The following is a 20226-nucleotide window of genomic DNA, read 5'->3' on the forward strand; positions in this document are numbered from 1 at the left end:
TCAACCATTTAAGAAAGTAAAAACCTTTCTTAGCCTGTGGGTTCTACAAAAGCTCACAGTTGATTTTGCTTTGCATGACATTGTAGAGGATGAAGGGAAGAAAACATAACAAGTAATCTTCAAAACCTGTTTTAAGCAGCAGTTACAGCCTTGTGTCCTGACAGACTTTTAGTCCAAGAAGGTAACTAGTGAAAAGCTCTGCAATTCTCAGGGTAAGAATGACTCACACATGCACTTGTTTTTCTAGAGATGAGACAGGATTTTTCTGAGTCATCTCTACTCACTGGCCTGGTTCCCCCCCCCACTCCCCACCCCGTGCCCATGGGCCACAGTGCAACACATGTGGCAGGAGATAGTGTTGTAGTCTGTAGCCTTGGAGCAAAGTTGCATCTGTCCAGAATAAACTGGACCATGGAGAGAATCCATCTCACAAAACTGGCCTCTTGGGACTCTGCTTTAACCAGTAGTGTCTGGGGAAATGATCTCACTGGAATTTTATCTCCTTCCCTTGCTCCTCTCTACCCACTAATAGAGGTGTTAATTAGCACAAGAAAAGGGCAAGAACAAATCACCAGAGGAAAAGAAATGACAAAACAGAAATAGCTATTTAATATGTACTGACTTAGAAAATCTATAGAGAAAATCCAGAAAATGCTTTGACTTGACTGCCTCAATGTTATCTTGCTTATAAAATTAAGATGGCACCAGCCAACCACCCACAGCAGGAAGTGATAAGCAAGGAATTGTCTTTTTCGAGATGTCAAGCACCTCCATTCAGATGAAGTGGATGTTATATATACTTAGTGTATCAGGCTCCAATACATAGGCTGCAATTTGGGTTGAAGAAATAATCTGGGGAGACTGCATAAAGTGGAAATTTAGGAGGACTATTAAAAATGTTAATTGCGTTTACCCCCCCAACCCCCCCCTGCCTGACCAGGACCCAATGAATATTACTACCATGTGAGCACCTTAGTGTTGATAAGTTAGTACCAATTTGATGACGAGTACACGTGGTGCATGTTTTTCCATTCTTGTGATACCAAAATGTTTGTACCCCCATAATATCCTGAAATAAAAAAAATGTTAATTGATACAAGAAATGCTTAAAAGATGGACATTGGTAAATTTAGACTACAAACAGTTGGAGTTTTGAAGATTAGGAAATGCTGGACATCTAACTAGTTGTCAAAGTCAGACATTTTAAAGTTCAAGGTAAGTATGGTGAAGCCATGTAATTGTCCTCTACTGACACCTTGAAGGAAAGAAAGAGTTAACAGCTAAAATAAGACAAGTACAGTTAGCACTTTCTTATTCAGAGAAAGTATTAACTTTCCATTCATCTGAAAGTATTCATTTTATGCTCTTCAGGAATCTTGTTAATTTTTGATACATTTGCTTTTTTCAACAATGAAGAGCCTTCTAAGGTGACTGTCGAATAGTAGCTTTAAAAATTGTGCAGCAGAAAAAGAGAGACCTTTGACAATAATTTTTTTACTGAGGCAAAAATCCTTTGACTGGCCCTCAGCTGGAAATTTGTGCAGCATATGATAAAAAGAGAAATCAAAAGAAAATAAAAACTACGTGGTCAGAAAACCAGTGGATTCTGCAGATACTAATACTGAATCTCTTCCCTGCAGCTGTGGTGAAAATTACTTTACACATTAATGCAGAGATCAAAAGGATAAAAGAGTTTATGTCCTGTATCCCTGAAGCTTGGTACAGTTTATCAGCTTGGACTGCCAGTCCCCTAGAAGGACCAATATCAAGTATACTGTTGGTGCTTAGAAATTGTATTTAGAAATCTGAAATCTAAAAACATTTATCTGTGGTTATTGAAATGAACTGGCTCAGGAAGGCAGTACAATGTTTCACATTTATTTAAATATTAATAAGTTTTCATGCTTAGTTTGTGTTCATCCTTTTGCTCTGGTTCTGGGTGGTGTTAAGAAGTTTGACAGGATCTCTGGGTCTTACCACAAAGAGAGCAAAACACATGTGTACCTCAGAAGGTCTCTTAATTGACCTCCACTTACCCGACTAACTGGATTGGCCAGTAGTGACAAATACCTTGAGGGAGGTGCCCGAACATGGGATGATCATTTCCTCCCTGGTCTACCTGCCATTGCTGCTCCCACTGACTGAGGTGTAGTGGACTTAAAGGCAGCTGTGTTTGTTTTCAATCTCTTTATGCCAGTTGCACCAATAATTGCAATTATGTAATTTAATTAAACAATTTGTAAATTAACGAAATAGGTATGAAAAGAGAGTTCGTATTTCTAGAACAACTAAGTCAAATGCTTTGTAAAAGTGAATTGCTAAGGAAAATGCCTTTGAATTAGTATGGGAGAGATGACAGTAAATGATTAGGGGGGACTGTAATAATCTAGAATAATTGAGGTGGTGCATTATGGGTATGCTTTAAAAAGAAAGGCACTGCTTCAGTCCAATCAGTAGACCCACCTTAACTGTATTTTTAAAAATTCACAAATTAATGCACATTTATGCTTAAATTTAAAATAAAATGTTTAAGGCAATTTGACTGTCTTTTTGAATTACAAATCTCAATTGCATCAGGTAAGAAGGCTTCAACTATACATACAAAATCGATGATTTCAAGATCTCTGATAGAAGTACCAGAGTGTGTGGAACAGAGTAAGTGGGACAGCAGTTCTTATAAAGAGAAGAAAAGGAAAAAGGAAAGATGGTATGAACAGAAAAGTTGTACAGCGATTCATCACACACTGAAGATGCAGCACTGACTTTAAGTTTTAAAGTATTTTGCCCTTTCATGACTGTTTAGGCAAAAAAAAATTGCAATTAAATTGTTTTCAGTTAAATTTTCCTTAACTGCACTATTAGATTTAACATTCTTGGCAAAGATTCCCAATGGAAACTATTTATTATCTGATTTGGCTCTATTTATAATTGAAAGTAATAAAAAACAATAAGATATATTTTCTTTGAGACTTATTTTAGGTTTAGGAGATAACCAGATGGGCGAAATATCATAGAAATGACCTGGAAATAAAGATAGAATCAGTCTTTGCTCTCTGTGACCCTGTTTTAAACATTTCATATAATAACACAGAAGGTAAAGGTACATTTACAATTATTTTTAACCTGGAACTCTGACTCCAGTGTCTGTAGGAAAGGTTTACCTTAGGGTGGAGCGTTTCAGATGGCCTCTTTGGTATCAACACTAATTGCAAAAAGAACGGGCAGAAATTGCATTCCACATAAAGTCAGAATTAGGGCACTTTGGACAAGCTGAACTCTTTGTTCCTATATTAAGATTTCCTCACAGACCAATGAACCCCACAGTCAAGCAAGCTCCCCTGATAGGGGCTGCAGAGAAATATTAATACCAATTCAGCATTATTTTTGAGTGCTGTCTCTCGTCAGCTCACTCCATTAAAACACAGTAAAGGGGTTTATAAACTATTTTGGTCTATCTATCATGAAACATCCTACAGGACAAAATTAGGGGCCAGGAGTGGACCACGTGGGTCATGGGTGTTATACATGAATTAGTTGAAAGATAAAGACATGGCTCGTTGCTCCCAGGGGATCACAGTAAGGCACACTTAATAAAATGCTCCTCCATATCACAGTTAAAAATATTACCCAACTCTAAATGAGATTCTTCTTTAACTCTCAGACCTGTCTTTTATTGCCACATCCCTGCATAAGTGAGAAATCAGTGGAGTTCTATCATTCCCTTCCATGACATTTGTTGACCTAAATTGTTGATGGAGGAGAAACCTTTAGTGTCATGCTGGGGCTGGCTCTTGTAGCTTGAAATTGGCCACAGTGGGAGTATTTACACCATGGAAATTGGCACACACTACAAATCCATTTTATTTTTCTCCCTTCTCATCCCTGAAAGCCAATTTTCAATCATTAAGCAGCACATTACTGCCTCTGGGACAAGGTTCTTAATCATTTTTTGTGCCATGGACCCTTTTGACATCTGCCAAGCCCTCTCCCCCCTGCAAATAATGTTTTTAAATTCAGTGACATTATTCACATGTTAAAAAGAACAAGTTTATGCTATATCTGTATGTGTACTTCTCTAATGACATTTGAAATAACATGATCTGGCAATAGGCCTATTCTAAATTCTAAGTAATAATTAACATGAACTATATTTTGAGATAGCTACATCACTATAATATGGTATGAAAATATCTATGATTTCTACTGGAGACAAAGCCATTGGTCCACTTAATGCTACTGTACTTCGTTGGATACATTTATGATTGAAGGAAAAGCTACATTTCAACTAGGTGGTAGTGAAAATAAACATGTGATTTATCCCCCATCCAAGTCCACCCATGCCTTGGATTCTATCAACAGACCTCTTGGGGGCACATTGACACCACATTAAGAACTCCTGCTCTATCAGAATCCTATTATATTTCATGTTTGCAAGCATCAGAATGAACCCTGCTATGTCATATCAGTTATCCCCAAAGTGGTGGTGAGAAGGACTTATCTAGAAAATATAACTATGTTTGGACTCCAACCACTATGCCCTAAATTCATGAATTATGTTTCTATTTACATAATAATTGCTCAAACTGTTGTTTTCATTTAAATAAGCACTTCCTTGCTGGTTATTCAGTGTTAGCTCCAACATGTCAGGTGAATGCCCTTATTTATAGCCCAAAATGGCACACAGGTATATCCCCCTAGACATCTTTATGAGTTGCTCACCTAATTTGGAATTTTCTCTCTGTTCTCCAGTCACATGTCTGATTTTTTACCCAACTGAAAGAGCAGCTCAAATCTCATCCCCTCTCTATAGCCTCCCGTGGTTGTTCTGGCCCACTTAGGCCTCTCCATTCTTGCAGAACCACTGAGAATCTTCTTCTGCACCTAGTGACAATCATATTAGACTCTTCTCTCTCCCACTGTTGCCAAATCCTTTAGATTCTTTCTCAACTCCATCTCTCAAATAGATCTCTTTCTATTTCCACTCTCCCAGTTCAGACTTAATTCATCTTCACTTAGACTATTACAGCAAACTCCTAGCAAGTCATCATAACTTCAGTCTTGCCCCTCCCTCCAATTCACTCTATCTTCTTCTTCTAGAATTATTTTTTGAAGATACATATCTAACCTTTTCATATGCACACACATGCACATTGAGAGCCCTCAAGTGCTCTCAATTTTATATGGATAAAAATGGCTTTCAAGGTTTTCTTTGATCCCAGAAGAATGTTCCAGGAAAGTTCACTGTTTCCCCAGAAATGCCCACACATTACCCTTGCATGATCTGTCTATCCTCTTGTCTAGAAGGCCTTTCTTCCCAGATTTGCCTTTAATCCTGCAGAGCTCTGTTTGAATCTTGCCTCCTCCACAGCAAATTCCTGGGGTCCCTAGACCTGAATGGGCCCCTACCAACCCTGTTCTCTTGTTGAACTTTGCTTATTAATTTATTGTTGCCCTTACAAGGGCAATTCAATTTCAATACAATACAATTTCATTTGTATTGCTTTATCTGTGAGCCTTAGTTTAGATGGGATGGAAACTTATCTATCCTGAAGACTCCCACAGCATTTAGAACAGGGTCTTGTTCACAGTTCAATAGCTATTCAGTAGCTATCAAACTTACTTGTTTTTCTTTTCTTTTTTTGTTTATTTACTTATTTTTCAATTAAATTATTCCCTGCTTATTTTGTTTGTATATATGTAGTTTGCCCCAATGAGATTTTGAATTATTTGTATGCAAGGAATCTGCTTTGCACATCTTTGTCTTTCCCTAATAGCACTAGGCAATTGTAGGTGCTCAATTAATACTTGTTGAAATGAATTAACAATGACATTTGATAATTTTTCTAAGTGTGCTTAATTCTTAAAAGGTTTATAATTTACCAAAGGAAACACTCTTATGTGCATGTAATGCCAAAGACTTTGCTTATCAGTTGAACTATTTGAGGATGACATTAAAAGTAAATGAGGTCACAATGCAGAATTCATTTCCCTGTTCTTTTCAAAATTGAAAACTAACCAGTTTCAGACTTTAATAATAGCAAATATAATCAACCAAGAGATTTACAGAAATTCCTCTCTTTTATTTTTGAAATTGAAATTAATATTATGGTGCTACATAGTTAACCAAGTATGTAACCATATGATAAATGTACTGTAATGAGTACTAAAGTTAGTGGCTCATCGTTTTTGTAGGGCCTGATGATGCACAACAGAAAATAGAACCTCATCACACAGCAGTGCTCGGGGAAGGTGACAGTGTTCAGGTGGAGAACAAGGTAAGTGTTTTATTTTCCTTCAATTTTCTTATACTTTCTACCAGTTTCCAGGAAAATGCCTAACTCTCCTGCATAGCTGGAAATTTATCATCCTCTTTCATTAATTTCTGCTATTTCTATTGTTTTTTTAAAAGTTTTGTCTATATTGATTCCCCATCTCCAAGAATCATCTAAAGTCCGTCTTGTTTACCCCTAGAAATTTGAATTTGGAGGCAACACGTATTTGTTGTCTCTTCATTTTCTTTCTTTATATAATTGTTCTTTTTTTTAGCATAAGTGAAAATGGATCAGCTCTCTAGAAGTATAAATGTAGACCTGCATGCATACTCAGAACCATTTGAAAATAATCTCCATTTTGAACTGAGAGGAGCATGTGATGCATTTCATAGTCCTTTTGTGACAAATCCCTGTTGTTAAAGTAAAGTTTCTGATATTTTAGGAGTTTTTCTGATATTTTAGGAATTTTTTTCCCCAGATTTCTAAATTTCTCTCTCATGTCTATTTCATTCCCTTGGGTAATTCAGTCACCATCTTGTGAGTCTGTTAAGCCCATCTGACTGCTTTGCGTCATTCTAATAAAGAGGATTGAGGAGACAATTGTGTGAAAGCTCCTGAAAAGATGAATTTTGAAAAGTAAAGGTGACAACTATTTCAGCGAACAGGTGACTGGTGGAGAGGCAGTCTGCCTGACTTCTGGCCCTCTGACCCTGATCTTATAGAAGGCAGTGGACTTAAGGAATTATTAGATCTTAGCCTGCTTTTCTGGCAGCTCACCTACTGCTACTTTAATCATCTGCAGCACCACCATGGACTATGAAGTAAACAAAAGAAAAATAACATGAGCACCAGAAAAAATGCATATCTCAGGGTCTATGCCCTCTAATATTAGACTGAACCATATGAAACTGCCATGTTTGACCTATAAAAATGACAATTTTATATATTTCAACCCAATACAGGAAAGAGGCACAAAAGCTACATATAGGCCGGAACCTACTGATATCAGGGTCATTCTTCAGAACATTATCTGGTTTAACCTGGCAACCTCGGTTCTTCCTCTGATATAGCAGAGAGCACATTGCAGATAATAAGGATTTGGAAGCTGAAACTGAACACCAGTAGGAAGCGATGAGGGGAGTCAGAAGGGCCAGGGCAGCCAGAATAGAAAAGAGTCAGCTGAAACCATCAATTTATTGGCTAGTAGTGCTCCTGGCTCCAGGAGCATCATTCTATTATGTGTAATTCTATAATTGTTGCTGCATATAAGCATAGCCTGAGCCATCAAAGCCTTTGGAATATTTCTATGAAAAAATTGTTATTTAAAAAAATGAGCATTTAAAGGGGCATGTGTTGCTTATATTCACAGGATAGCAGAAAGTGCCCCTTAGATTACAGAAAATGGATTGTGAAGGTATGAATCTTGGCTTTGTTACTTGTTAGCTATGCGACTTTGGGCACATTTCTAAACCTCTCTGAGCTTCAGCTTTTTTGTTTGCAAAATTGAAATAATAGCACCAACTGCATAGGATTGTTAGAGAATATTTGAGATTACGTACATTAAGAGTCTACTCGAGATTGAGCACAGGGGTCAGTAAATTATATCCAACAGACCAAATCCAAACTTGTTTTCATAAACAAAGTTTTATTGGGTCACAGCCACACCCATTCATTTCCGTATCATCTATGGATTCTTTCGACCGTTAACAGTGGCACTGAGTAGTTGTGACAGGCTGGATGACCCACAAACCCTAAAACTCTCTGGTCCTTTACAGAAAAATTTTGTCTATCCCTGGCTTAGTACACTGTAGGGGCTTAGTAATGGTAGGCAGAAAGTTTACTGATCCAAATAGCTAATTTAACAGATAATCATACTACATACATGTTACCTAATAAGGATTCATACTTTAGGCCCAAAGCTTTAGGGCATATAACAGTTTCTATATCTAGAAAAGGCCCTAAGGGACCCTGACTCACTTGGGCTCTAAGCCAGGATTACCCTCATTTCGAGCTAGCATTAGCCTGAGGAATCAATACAGAAGAGAGATGTGACTTCCTAAGGCTGCCCCAATCCAATTTGCATGAAGTTGTAGTCAAGAATAAGGAGCTAGGCCAGGCGTGGTGGCTCACGCCTGTAATCCTAGCACTCTGGGAGGCTGAGGTGGGAGAATCGCTTGAGGTCAGGAGTTCGAGACCAGCCTGAGCAAGAGTGAGACCCCCGTCTCTACTAAAAATAGAAAAAAATTAGCTGGACAACTAAAAATATATATAGAAAAAATTAGCCAGGCATGGTGGCGCATGCCTGTAGTCCCAGCTACCCGGGAGGCTGAGGCAGGAGGATTGCTTGAGCCCAGGAGTTTGAGGTTGCTGTGAGCTAGGCTGATGCCACGGCACTCTAGCCCGGGCAACAGAGCAAGACTGTCTCCAAAAAAAAAAAAAAGAAAGAAAGAAAAAAAGAACAAGGAGCTGATTTATTCCCTTGCTTCCTTCTGGAATCTGTTCTCCCTGCACTTTCACTGCTCCCCATTTCTGTGTCCTCCACCATCACACCCATCATCCTGGTTGACAAACAGTATGGGCAGTTTCTTCTAGAGTGGCCAATCTCCAGGGCAAAGAAGGGTTGACATAGAAGATGACACCTTGTCTCTGCTCCAGGTTTCCCTGTTTCATCTTAGCATTTATTTAGCCCATCTCAGGCCAGCACATGCCAGCCTGCAGGGCCCGCTGACTTCCTTCAGTGTGAGGTACATTTCTTCCCTAACTTCTCAATATATGATTTCTTGATTTTCGTAGAAGTGAAAACCATACTATATATACCATTTTATGACATTTAAAAAACTTACAATACATTCTGAAAATTTTATTATGCACTTAAATATTTGTTGAGAAAATGAATTTTAATGGCCACATGACATTTCATTTTATAAACATAGTATAATTATTTAACCAGCACCTCACTTGTAGAGAGCTGTTTCCAATTTTTGCTGTAATAAATAGAGCTACAATGAAGAAACTGTGAAACCAATTATTCCCTTACACTATATTCCTGAAACTAGTATTAGTGAATCAGAGGCCATCAGCAACATCAGGGGTTTTAAGTCATGTTGTCACATTACTCTCTGGAGAGATTACTGCACCAATTTAAATATTCCAAGCAATATATGAAAGGGTACCTTTCCCTGCATCCACACTAGCACTGGATATTATGATAAATGTTTTTTTCTAGTTTCAGGAAACAAAAATCTAATCCTTAGTTCTAAACAAAAACTTTCAGAGACTTTAAAGTAATAGGACCTTTTTGGAGAGAAATTTGCCTGAGCAGATGTTCTTTGAATTCTCTTTTATAAGATCCCATTTTGTGCAACATTTCTGGGGCATATTTTACATCAGTAGTAATAAATGTCAAAAGTAATAAAATCTCAACCAGGTGTGGTAACTCAGGCCTGTAACCCAGCACTTTGGGAGGCCAAGACGGGAGGATCACTTGAAGCCAGAAGTTCAAGACCAGCCTGGGCAACACAGCAAGACCCCATCTTTACAAATAAAAATAAATAAATAAATAATTAGCTGGGTGTGGTGGCACATGCCTGTACTGGCAAGCTGAGGAAGGAGAATTGCTTCAACACATGAATTCGAAGTTGCAGTTTACTAAGATCGTGCCATTGCACTCCAGCCTGGGAAACGAAGCAAGACTTTGTCTCTAAAAAAAAAAAAAAAAGTAATAAAATCTTATTTTGGGATTTGCAGAAGTAATATTCCCTTTAAAAATTATATTGTTAGTGAGAAATCATAAACCCTTTAGTAAACCAATTTAATTGCATAGTTTGATAGTTTGTCATGAAGATGTTTCCAGTTAAAGAAAATCTTAAATTCTCCTTCTTTAATTTGAGAATGTTAATATTTTGGTGGCCTGGACTTATTCTTCAGTTCTAATTGCTACTAAACAGCTTAAGGAATAAATGTTTCCATACTGAGTTGCACAGAAATATTTTTGGAATTTATATTCAGAATTAGGAACATAGTCCATTTGGCTAGCACTTCAAATTGTTCCCAATTTGACATTCAAAAGTAAACCTGTTTATTGTTTGATGCTTTCTTTGTTAACTTTAGGATCCCAAGAGAAGCCATTTTGTCTTAATTGCTGGGGAGCCATTAAGAGAACCAGTTGTCCAACATGGTAAGCCCAAAATAATGGTGATTCTCTTCATTGATTTTTTTTTTTTTTGGAAGTAGTGTATATGTTAGTGTTATTGGGAAGAATAGCTGGATTTTTGTCCTGTCTCTCCATCTACAAATCTGAAGATTTTGTTTAATTTCTTCATTGTGAGAGGAAAATATATATGAGGTGTTTATTCCTCTCTCTTTTTTAAAAAATCAACATTTCTTAAGTACCTATAGTGTGTAGGACATTGAGCTTGGAACTGTGGGAAGAACAGAAATGCTGTTTTTGTATCATATTATAGGGAATTTCAACTTGAAAAAAGATTTTTTGCATTTTATTGGGGACCGGAATATCATTTATATCTTTACAAAAATAACAGTGATTTCAATACTGTCCTTGTAATCTATTGTCTTTTTAGTGAAAAATACGAACCTCTTAGGAATAATATTTCTTTGAAAGTTTCTAAAATAGTTAAGGTATTTTTTATTTACTTAAAAAAGTGAATAAAGATAACTATTGCATAGTAGAAATAGTACTGTACTTGGAGAAAGAAAATCCTGGCATAAGTGCCCATAACAATCACTTCAACTCTTTGAGTCTTGGCGGGGTAGGGGACTGAGGGTTAAAAAAAAAAAAAACCTCTTTGAGTCTTGACTTCTTCATATCATTGTTGTTTGATTAAATGAGGAACATCTAAAAGCACCTAGAACCAAACTTACTTAGATAAATGCCTACAAAACATATGTCCACTTCACTAATTATTAAATTCAATAAGCATTGAAATTCTATTACATTGCTTTGCCTTGTATGAATTCCCAGGTATACACAACAATTTCAGATAAACCCTAGTGGATCATAAATTTAAAGAACACTGATTGTTTTTAAAATATCATTCTTTTTTGTTCTATTGAAAATTTCAGGAGGAACATTAAATTATGTCTCAGCTAGCCTGTAGCATTTGACGTTCATTTTATATGCTTCCCATTTCCACTTCAGAGGTTCGTGGTTCTTGTTTCCTTTTATCTTGACTGAATAGCACAGAAATACAGGTAGTTTGTTCTTCTGGAAGCATCCTGCAGACAAACTGAATAGGGTCATAATCTTTATTCCTAGTGACTCGAATTTAGGTGGGTAAAGAATGTGTGGGATGGGAATCTTTTAATTGGCAATCTCCTCTGCACCAATAATGGAAAACAAGAGTCCACCTGAATTAGGTGACAGGTCAAAAGGGTGGGACTGCTCAAAACCACGTGACACTTGTATCATGTCGGTCCTCTCCCAGTGGCTTGGAACACACAGACACTAGGTATGCCTGCACATACAAACTCAGATTAATCAGATAAAATAGATACGTCCCTTGAAATCTCAGTTACTGAGAAGCAAAGCATTTTGTTTTGGTTTTTTAACTTTTAAAAACCCAGACATTTAAATTTTTCTTTTACTTGTGCATGTTTAAAGACAGCCACATCCATCTCTCAGCTGTTTGGGAACCAGTACTCATCCCATGAATTAGCTGAGACCCTTGCTCGTTTTATCATTGTGTGTCCTTACTTACATGTCCACAGATTAAGTGCAGGATGTTACAGAATGTTGGCATAGAAAATGACCTTAACCGTGATGTAGTCATCTCCCTTTTATAAATGAGGAAAATGAAATCCAGATATTTTATTTATTTACTTAACAGATACTTGCATAGAATTTACTATTTACTGGACACTGGTCAAAGTGCTTTCCTAATATTCATTCATTTAGTCTTCAACCCTATGAGGTTGGTACTCTCTCATGCCCATTTTTCAGATGAGGAAGCAGAAGTACAGAGGTTCATTGGCTTGCCCAAGGCCACATAGCTGGATTCACACTCAGGCTGTCTGGTTTCTCACCACCCCACCCTTCCACTTTGCACCACGCCAGTCGCCCCTCACTATGCCCTGTGGCTTCTCTTCATGGGAAGAGATTATTAGTAGTAGAGCTGGAATTTGGACCCTAGTCTCTTGCCCCCGTAGCTTGTGCTCTCTCTACTATACCAAGGTTCTACATAACAAGAGATTAGACTCACACCATTTTATGCAGGAGAGGGAGTTCAGAGGTTTAATTAGCAAAGAGATGAACACTGTAGTTTGAAAGAGGATTTATGGGATTATCCATAACTACCAAATAATTTTCTTGTTCATAACCATCGTAGTTGATCAATTAAAAAACATGCTTTCTAGCTTCAATTTTCTTCCTCTCTTTGAAGATTTGAGGACATGAGCTTCATCAGTTCAGCTCTGGAGGGCTCCAAGCTCCCAATGCTTCCCCATAAACCAGAGCCTTGTTTCTCAAAGTGTGATCCATGGACCAGCAGTATCAGCATCACGTTGGAAATGAGATCGTTGGAAATGCAGAATCTCAGCCCTCACTCCAGACCTCCTGAATCAGAATCTGCATTTTCATAAGATTCCCAGGTGATTCATGTGCACAATAGAAACTGGGAAACATGGCAGACTACTGCAGAAAAGTGTCAAAATGGAAGCCCAGAAGTGTACCATTCTTGCTGAAAAATAGTTGGGGCATGGGAGCAATGCTCCACAAGTCCAAACTATAGCAAAATTATTATGTGCAGGAATTCAGTCCTTAGCCCATCACCTGCTCTCATTTTCCAAGTTCCATTTCTCTTTCCCCTGCATGTCCTTTAAAAAGTTGGCTTCTCCAGGGTACCCTCCTGGATTTATTATTTATTATACATATGAGAGTTCAACTGTTCTTTCCTACCTAATATAGTCCAAATCTCCATCTCCAGATGAAATGCCTCATGAGCCCCAGATCCATAGTTCTGACAATGTACCCAAAACCTCTGCTAGGATGCTATTTTATTGTCTCCAGCATCTCCAGGTCAAGATATGCACAACTGAACTCCTTGCTCCACCCATAGCTTCCCATATCCTGTATCTCAGTTACACTTAACAATTCCACCACCAACTCAGCCTCTCAGACCAGACACCGTCTCTACCCTGATGCCAAAGTCTTCTTTAAAAACTATAAATCAGATCACGTTACTCTCTACTTAACCCTTCAGTGATTGCTGGTCACCTGCAGAATTAAATCCAAACTTCTTCCTGTAGATGGTATCCAAAGCTCGGAAGGGTCTGGCTTCTTCCTATTATACATATCAGATCCCTATTCTTTCCCCCCCACTGCAATCCCTCCCTCCAGCGCTGTGCCCCATCCTCAATTCCTTCAGCACGCTGATCCTGAAAATGCCTTTCCTCTGTGTATGGCTGCTTGAACATCACCCCCGTGAATCTTTTCCTGGATCCCTGCTCCTCTCCTTTCTGTGCTGATTCTTCAGATTTTACATACTTTTATTCTTCTGTATATCACACTATTTTGTAATGATTTATTTTCATATCTGTCTGTGTGATAGATTTGAGGTCCTGCAGGGAGGACTCTATAGTTCATTTGACTTTCATCTTTATGTCTCTAGCTCTTAGCATAATGTCTTTCATTTAATAGACAATAAATAATACATAAGCAATTGAATGAATGAATGAGTGAATTTAGATTCTGTCAGACTTTCCCTTCCTACTGGCATTCTGTTCCCCCCAGCCTCCCCCAGAGACCTCAACATCATCAAGACACGTTATCCTGTGTCTTCCTTTTCAAGTTTTAAATTAGAGAGATTACCAAATCTGTGTTGATATGCTAACAGTGGTTAAATTTGAATGTGTTATTCCCTCTAAGTAATATGGTTATATGTTAATCAGTGTCTCTCAGAGAAAGCCCGTTAGAGGAGGGAGTCCCATAAAGGGAATGGAAGAAACCTCTGCAGGTTGGTAGAAGAAACATACTGAATGAACAAATCTGTCAACTGCTTTCAAGACACTGCCAATGCCATATGAGAGCTGGCCTTGTTTATCCAACAGATCGTGGGAGTGAGACAGTCCAGTGCCCCTTTGCCCCTACAATGTGTGAAGAAAAAGGAAGAGACAGACACATTGCCTCCTGGTAGATTAGGGAAGGACTTCTTGTACACTTTTAGCAAAACCTGGGTTCAGACCCAGGAAGTAGACAAAGAGGTCAGCAAACCATGGTCCATGGACCAAATCTGCCCACTACATGTTTTTGTAAATAAAGTTTTATTGGAACACAGCCTTGCCAGTTCACTATTATATTGTCAATGGCTGCTTTTGTGCTTCAATGAAAGAATTAAGTAGTTGAGACAGATACTGTTTGATCCGCAAAATCTAAAATATATACTAAGCTAGCCCTTTACAGAAAAAGTTTGCCAACTCATACGGAACTCAAAAAATGATGTTTTCTTGACTTCAAATTTTTGTAATCTCCTGTTTATTGTCAATGAGGTGCTGCTAATTTTCAACAATGACTCAGGACCCTTGTATACATACACAGCCTCATATTGCCTGGACATCAAAGCTATGACGAGATTTGCCAATTCTTTTTATCACATAGGTTCAATTCTTGACATCAGCTAAGGTCAAAAATAACTACAAAAATGGTTGTAATAGAACCAATTTTAAGACTGTTTTGAATGAAGAGATTGCCATTGCTGATGAAAAACCTGCAATGATGGGTGAGATGCAGTTGCATTTGTTTATCTGAAGTTTGGTTGCTGTAATTTATCATCATACACAGTCCTACTCAAGAAATTTGTGTTACAGTCCTTGGGGATTGAACACTGTGAAAATAGACTTTTACTGTTTAGATATGCCTGGATTTTGTTTCAAATTAAGAACTACAAAAATACATAGCATTTTGAGTGGTAGAAGAAAATATTGTGACCCAGAACTTTCTGAATGTCTTTTTCTGCCCTAGGTCCATTTGTGATGAACACCAATGAAGAGATTTCTCAGGCCATTCTTGATTTCAGAAATGCAAAAAATGGGTTTGAAAGAGCCAAAACCTGGAAATCAAAGATTGGAAACTAATGAAGAGCACAAGAGCAGATCTCCACGCTTCCTAGAATTTTGCCATTTGTGGCATCCAACCATTTGAGGCATTCAGTTTCCAAAGCTGACTTAGCCTGGTGCTTCTAAAGAATTCCACACTAACAGTGATAACATGGTTTTTATAACAATGCACGTAAGATATTTCTGGCACATGCAAATAAACCTAATCATTGCTTCTATAAAAATCAATGTTCTTCATTTTGACCTAAGTTACCAAGCTCTTGTTAAAAAATTCATTTTTTGTATGTTTGCCTTTTTGCATGTATGTGTGGATGTTTCTGTTAATTTTGTGCATGTGTGGGGTTTTTTTTTTTAAAGCATATTGATTGCTTTCTGTTGTGTTGCTGGCAGCAGATGCGTGAACGTCTGAGGTCCTTTCCTAAGCAATCTATGTGCTGGGGTTTCATGTTACAGGTTATCTGCTTTAAAATAACAGCAGTCCTGAGCGTTTGAGTCAGTTTTTAAAACTGCCCTGCTATTGGTAGGGACACAACAGGATTACAGCCAAGACTTCCCTGCATTTTCTGCCAAAATCTGTGTCAGATTTAAGACACATGCTTCTGCAAGCTTCCATGAAGGTTGTGAAAAAAGTTTTAATCCAGAGTTGGGTTCCAGCTTTCTGTAGCTGCAAGCATTGTGACCGCGCCACCTCCTTACAAAGCAACTAGAACCTGGGGCATAGCGTGGAGAGAATTTTTTTTTTTAATTTTCTGCACATAAAATTAATTTAGAGTGCTTTCTAATTTCAGGTGGAAGACATGTCCACCTCCTGATTATTTTTGGAGCATGAGAATATTTTAAATTTTTTTCATCTCTCTCTCCCCACCAAGATTGTGCAAAAAACCTACCTTGGCTAACTGAAGTCATTTCACTGGATTTTGATCACAACTGATTATTTGTTTTTCCATATGAAGTTTTGGGGTTTCGAACTTTCCATCTGGAGAATGCCTTTTGAAACAATTTTCTCTAGCTGCCTGATGTCAACTGCGTAGTAATCAGTGGATATTAAAATATTCAAAATGTACAGAGAGTGGGCAGTGGTGAATATTTTCATGATGTTTTATGTGCACCTGGTGCAGGGCTCCAATAATGAACATGGACCAGTGAAGGTAGGTGAGCTCAATTATTAATGTGATGAAGATTCTTTTATTGGTTTATACAGAGGACTTTCTTTGCCCTATTTTTTAATCAATATAAAAATGCCGAACACTCCTAATAGTGGACAGGATATATCCTGCACTTGTTAGTGACTGTTCTGTTTCTTAGTCTTATAAGCTTCTGGCCATGAGTATCTGAAAATGCTATGGTTTTTTTTTTTTTTTTTTTTTTGGAGTTGTAATAGAACTTGAGGATTCTGGAATCTTTTCAGATGGAGAAGTTTCTTCTCAGTGATATATGCAGATGGCACAGTGGTTTTTAAATGAAGCACTGGTTTGTTTTTATGATACAGATAACTTTGTGGGCCATTTATTTTCAGGTCTTTTTGTGAGCAGCAAAAGTTAGTTTATTTCTTGTGTAAATTGAAAATTACGTGCTATCTGTAGACATTTTCTGTCTGGTTTTGCAAATTACGAATTGCTACCATCCAGAAAAATGTTTTCTTCAAGGTTGTTTGGTTTTTTGGTTCTTGAAACGTGTGTAAAATTCAATAGTAATCAAACCCAGTAATTGAATTTTTGGTTCTACGAGCAAACATCAAGTAGAGCCCAACGAATTGAGAGTAATGCAAAAAAATTAACTGGAATGTTACTCACAGCCAGAACAATATTTTGACCAATTTTATGTATTTCATAGGTTGTATATATATATATATTTTTTTCAAAATATTATGGGGGTACAAACTATTATTTTGAAAATGATTCGGATGTTTTGTTTTGACTGAAGTGGTGCTGAATCATTATTGATTTAGGAATTTCTGGCCATGAACAGACAATCAAATGTGGGCTTGAGTTTTATAGCTGTTGTTTAGCACATGCATTTTCAACAGAGGTGATAGCGCCCCCAACAGGGGGAATTTGGTTCATGAGTAGTGAAAACATTTTACTTTTTTGATATATAAAGCACAGATATACATACGGTACATAAACATATGTACAGTATATCCGTATTAAAATTTCATAGAAGAAAAAAATGTCTAAAAAGTCTCCTGGTTGGCGCAGGTGAGGGTTGATAATAAAAAAGGTTGAACAATACTGAGTTAGGGGTAGAGAGTCCCCTTGTCTAGCAACGCACACCTTTTTAACTTTTCAAATTCTAAGTGTACATGGGACAAATCGCAGGCTCCGGCTCCACTTCAATGCCACCAGCCTTGATGTTGGATCTCAAGGCTAGATTTTAGGGAAAAGGGAATCCGATTTTGAGCATAAGTAACAAGAGAAAAAGCCTGGCTTGGTTAAAGCAAGTAAGACTTTCCAGACAGTCCAGCTTTTTTTTAAGTCCACAAAACTTAGAAATCCTTCAGATGTGCTGGGCTCATTGAGTTTTAAAATGTTTCCGTTTTACTTGTAAAACATCAGTGGATTTGATGGTATAAGAGAGGAGACTCTGAATTGTGGGAAATAAGTAATATTCCTTAGGTTGCTTAGTTCTGTTAAATAAGAGTACCAACACCAAGAATTCTTTAGGTGTCCTGAGGACTGTGAAGTTTTAAATGTTTTGAATTTACTGTTAATGTATAAATTTGTTTAATGGGACAACAGAGGAGAGCAGCTGAATTTGCATATGACAGAAAACAGGTCAATACACATGGAAGATGCAGCGTTATATGCTTACTAATACTATTCGTAATTTCTTTCCTATGTATCAGCATTTCCTTTAAAAAATGAAGCTACATATACTGAGCTTATAGCCACCCGACCCCCAGCTAAGTTAAATGATTTCAGGTATGAAGGAAAGGGTTGCCTATGGTTAAACAAAAGTTTTGGCATAGATGTGACAGGGTGCTGAGGAATAATGGGGTATATAATATTGGTTATAGTTTTCTTTTTTCCCCAACTTTTTCTCAAAAGAAAATCTAAGAAGAAATACTTTCTTCACATTAGTGTTCTTGTTGAAATTAAAATTTAGTGTCAAAACATATTCAAGATGATAATGGTTTAGAATGCTGGTGTTTGAATATTATTTCCTTGCTTTTTGAGATAAAAATGTTTCATTTACTGTAAGAAATTGTCATGGTCTTCCTCAGTATTATGTGTACAAGCATGTTCTTCTCCCCACCCTCCTCTCTTCTAATCACCTATTTTCCAGAATGAATGTTGATGCCAATTCTGTCCCTAGGTTGCCTTCCCACCAACCCTGGCCCAGTTTTCACTTTCTAGCTTTGAACATTGTCCTGTTTTTCAGCCTAGACTAGCATTGCCTCTACTACAGTTCTATGTGTCCATGAACAGTTTTTTCTTCCAGCAACCATGCCAACATCTAGGATCCTGAACAATTGTGTTTAATGCCATTTGAGCGTAAGGCACCCTAATTTCATTAGTCTTGCCACTTATGCTTGGAAGGATAGCTGTTTGAAGTCAGCAGTGTGTGGAACATTTGAACTGAGACAAATCTATTTGAAAATCTCACCTTGAGATTTCAAATCCATTGTATATACTGTTTACATACTAAGTTTCTCAGTCTAAGAACACATTTTCTTCTAGAAGTAAGGTTACCCAATGCCTATGCTTGCCTCACTAATATAGTCAGATTACTGCCTAGACATGGGATTTATTTCAGTTTCTATTTTCTCCAGCTTTTTATACAGTTCAGGTAGTCATATAAAGTTGCATAGGTTGTGCACTGCACAACTCTAGGGAGCTCCATCCACATAGACTCACATCTATATGTGATATCTCTGAGTAAGATATGATAGGCACTCTGGACATTTGGTAAGTAAGTACTTGCAATGTCATTGCCCTGCCATTCACATTGGCCTTCTGGCCAGCATCATTCCTGGCTTATGTAATACACAGTGCTTATCACCAGGAATCTTGGGAGTCTTCTTAAGATGTTAGGGGAAGCCAGCCTTCATAAATCTTTTCAATGTCACTGTTGAAGACATGTCAATATATTGGCAATAAAGGAATAATTTTAGGTCATGGTAGGCTTTCACAACTTTTTTTCTGACAAAATTTGTTTCATTCTTCTTCATCATCTCTGTATACTACCTCTTTTATCCAACCTCTTTCTTAATTTCACTGGTAGAAGAATATTTCTGGGTGATGGAGTCATTGAAATTTTGTGTAAGACTGGAGTAGGTCCAAGATCCACAGCAATGGTGGATACCTCTAACTTTCATAAGAAGCCACATGGCTCACAAGACTTCATTACCTTTGTGTCACTTGCCTTCTTCTGAACATGTCTCTCAAGTGAATTGAACAAGGACTGAGGTGCACTTTCCATATTTAATTCCAGGAAGCAGACCCACTCTTACTCCCCACCCTGTTTCTACTTCCAAAGTCATGTACAGGAAAGTCCATTGACTTTGTTGCTGGTCAAATGGCCCAAGGAGCTCTGGTCTACTTTTCTGTCAAGCACAGTCCTTGGCATGAAGGACATCTGAAATATCTTCCATTAATTTCTTCTTCACTTATGACCTTGTAGTTAAATGTGTTGAGTTATATGTTTCTATTATACACAGGTTTGTTTTAACCTAGCTAGTTACTTGTAACTGATGGTCAAAGCTTTTATACCACTATAGCCATATTATTGGTACCCAGGATACAATAGAATTCCCTATATCTTACATCGTCAATATAGTGCCTCTTCGTGTGACTTATTTTTTAATTTGAAAATCCTGATTTAGACTTGTGGATACATCTTTAACTGTAAAACCCTTAAAAAGACAATTTCTGAAATTAGAATA

The 20226-nt window shown here is 37.5% G+C and overlaps 2 protein-coding genes across 6 annotated transcripts in view; both read left to right on the top strand.

The window, feature by feature from the left end:
• PIR (pirin) overlaps positions 1–15558 on the top strand; it is an 89637-nt gene extending 74079 nt beyond the window's left edge. For all 3 annotated transcript variants that reach the window (XM_045537760.1, XM_045537758.1, XM_045537759.1), the window contains 3 exons: positions 6193–6275; positions 10383–10449; positions 15247–15558. In XM_045537760.1, coding sequence (XP_045393716.1) covers positions 6193–6275; positions 10383–10449; positions 15247–15359 — 263 coding nt within the window. In that variant the 3' untranslated portion in view covers positions 15360–15558. The remainder of the gene's footprint in view (positions 1–6192; positions 6276–10382; positions 10450–15246) is intronic.
• Positions 15559–15584: 26 nt separating this feature from the next.
• The window catches only part of VEGFD (vascular endothelial growth factor D), a 40808-nt gene continuing 36166 nt past the window's right edge, over positions 15585–20226 (top strand). For 2 of the 3 annotated variants that reach the window (XM_045537755.1, XM_045537756.1), the window contains exon 1: positions 15585–16489. In XM_045537755.1, the coding sequence (XP_045393711.1) occupies positions 16400–16489 (90 nt within the window). In that variant the 5' untranslated portion in view covers positions 15585–16399. Of the gene's footprint in view, positions 16494–20226 lie in introns of all 3 variants that reach the window. The other variant, XM_045537757.1, reaches the window with a different exon arrangement.

The sequence above is a fragment of the Lemur catta genome, chromosome X (genome assembly GCF_020740605.2).
Source record: "Lemur catta isolate mLemCat1 chromosome X, mLemCat1.pri, whole genome shotgun sequence".
Lineage (NCBI taxonomy): Eukaryota > Metazoa > Chordata > Mammalia > Primates > Lemuridae > Lemur > Lemur catta.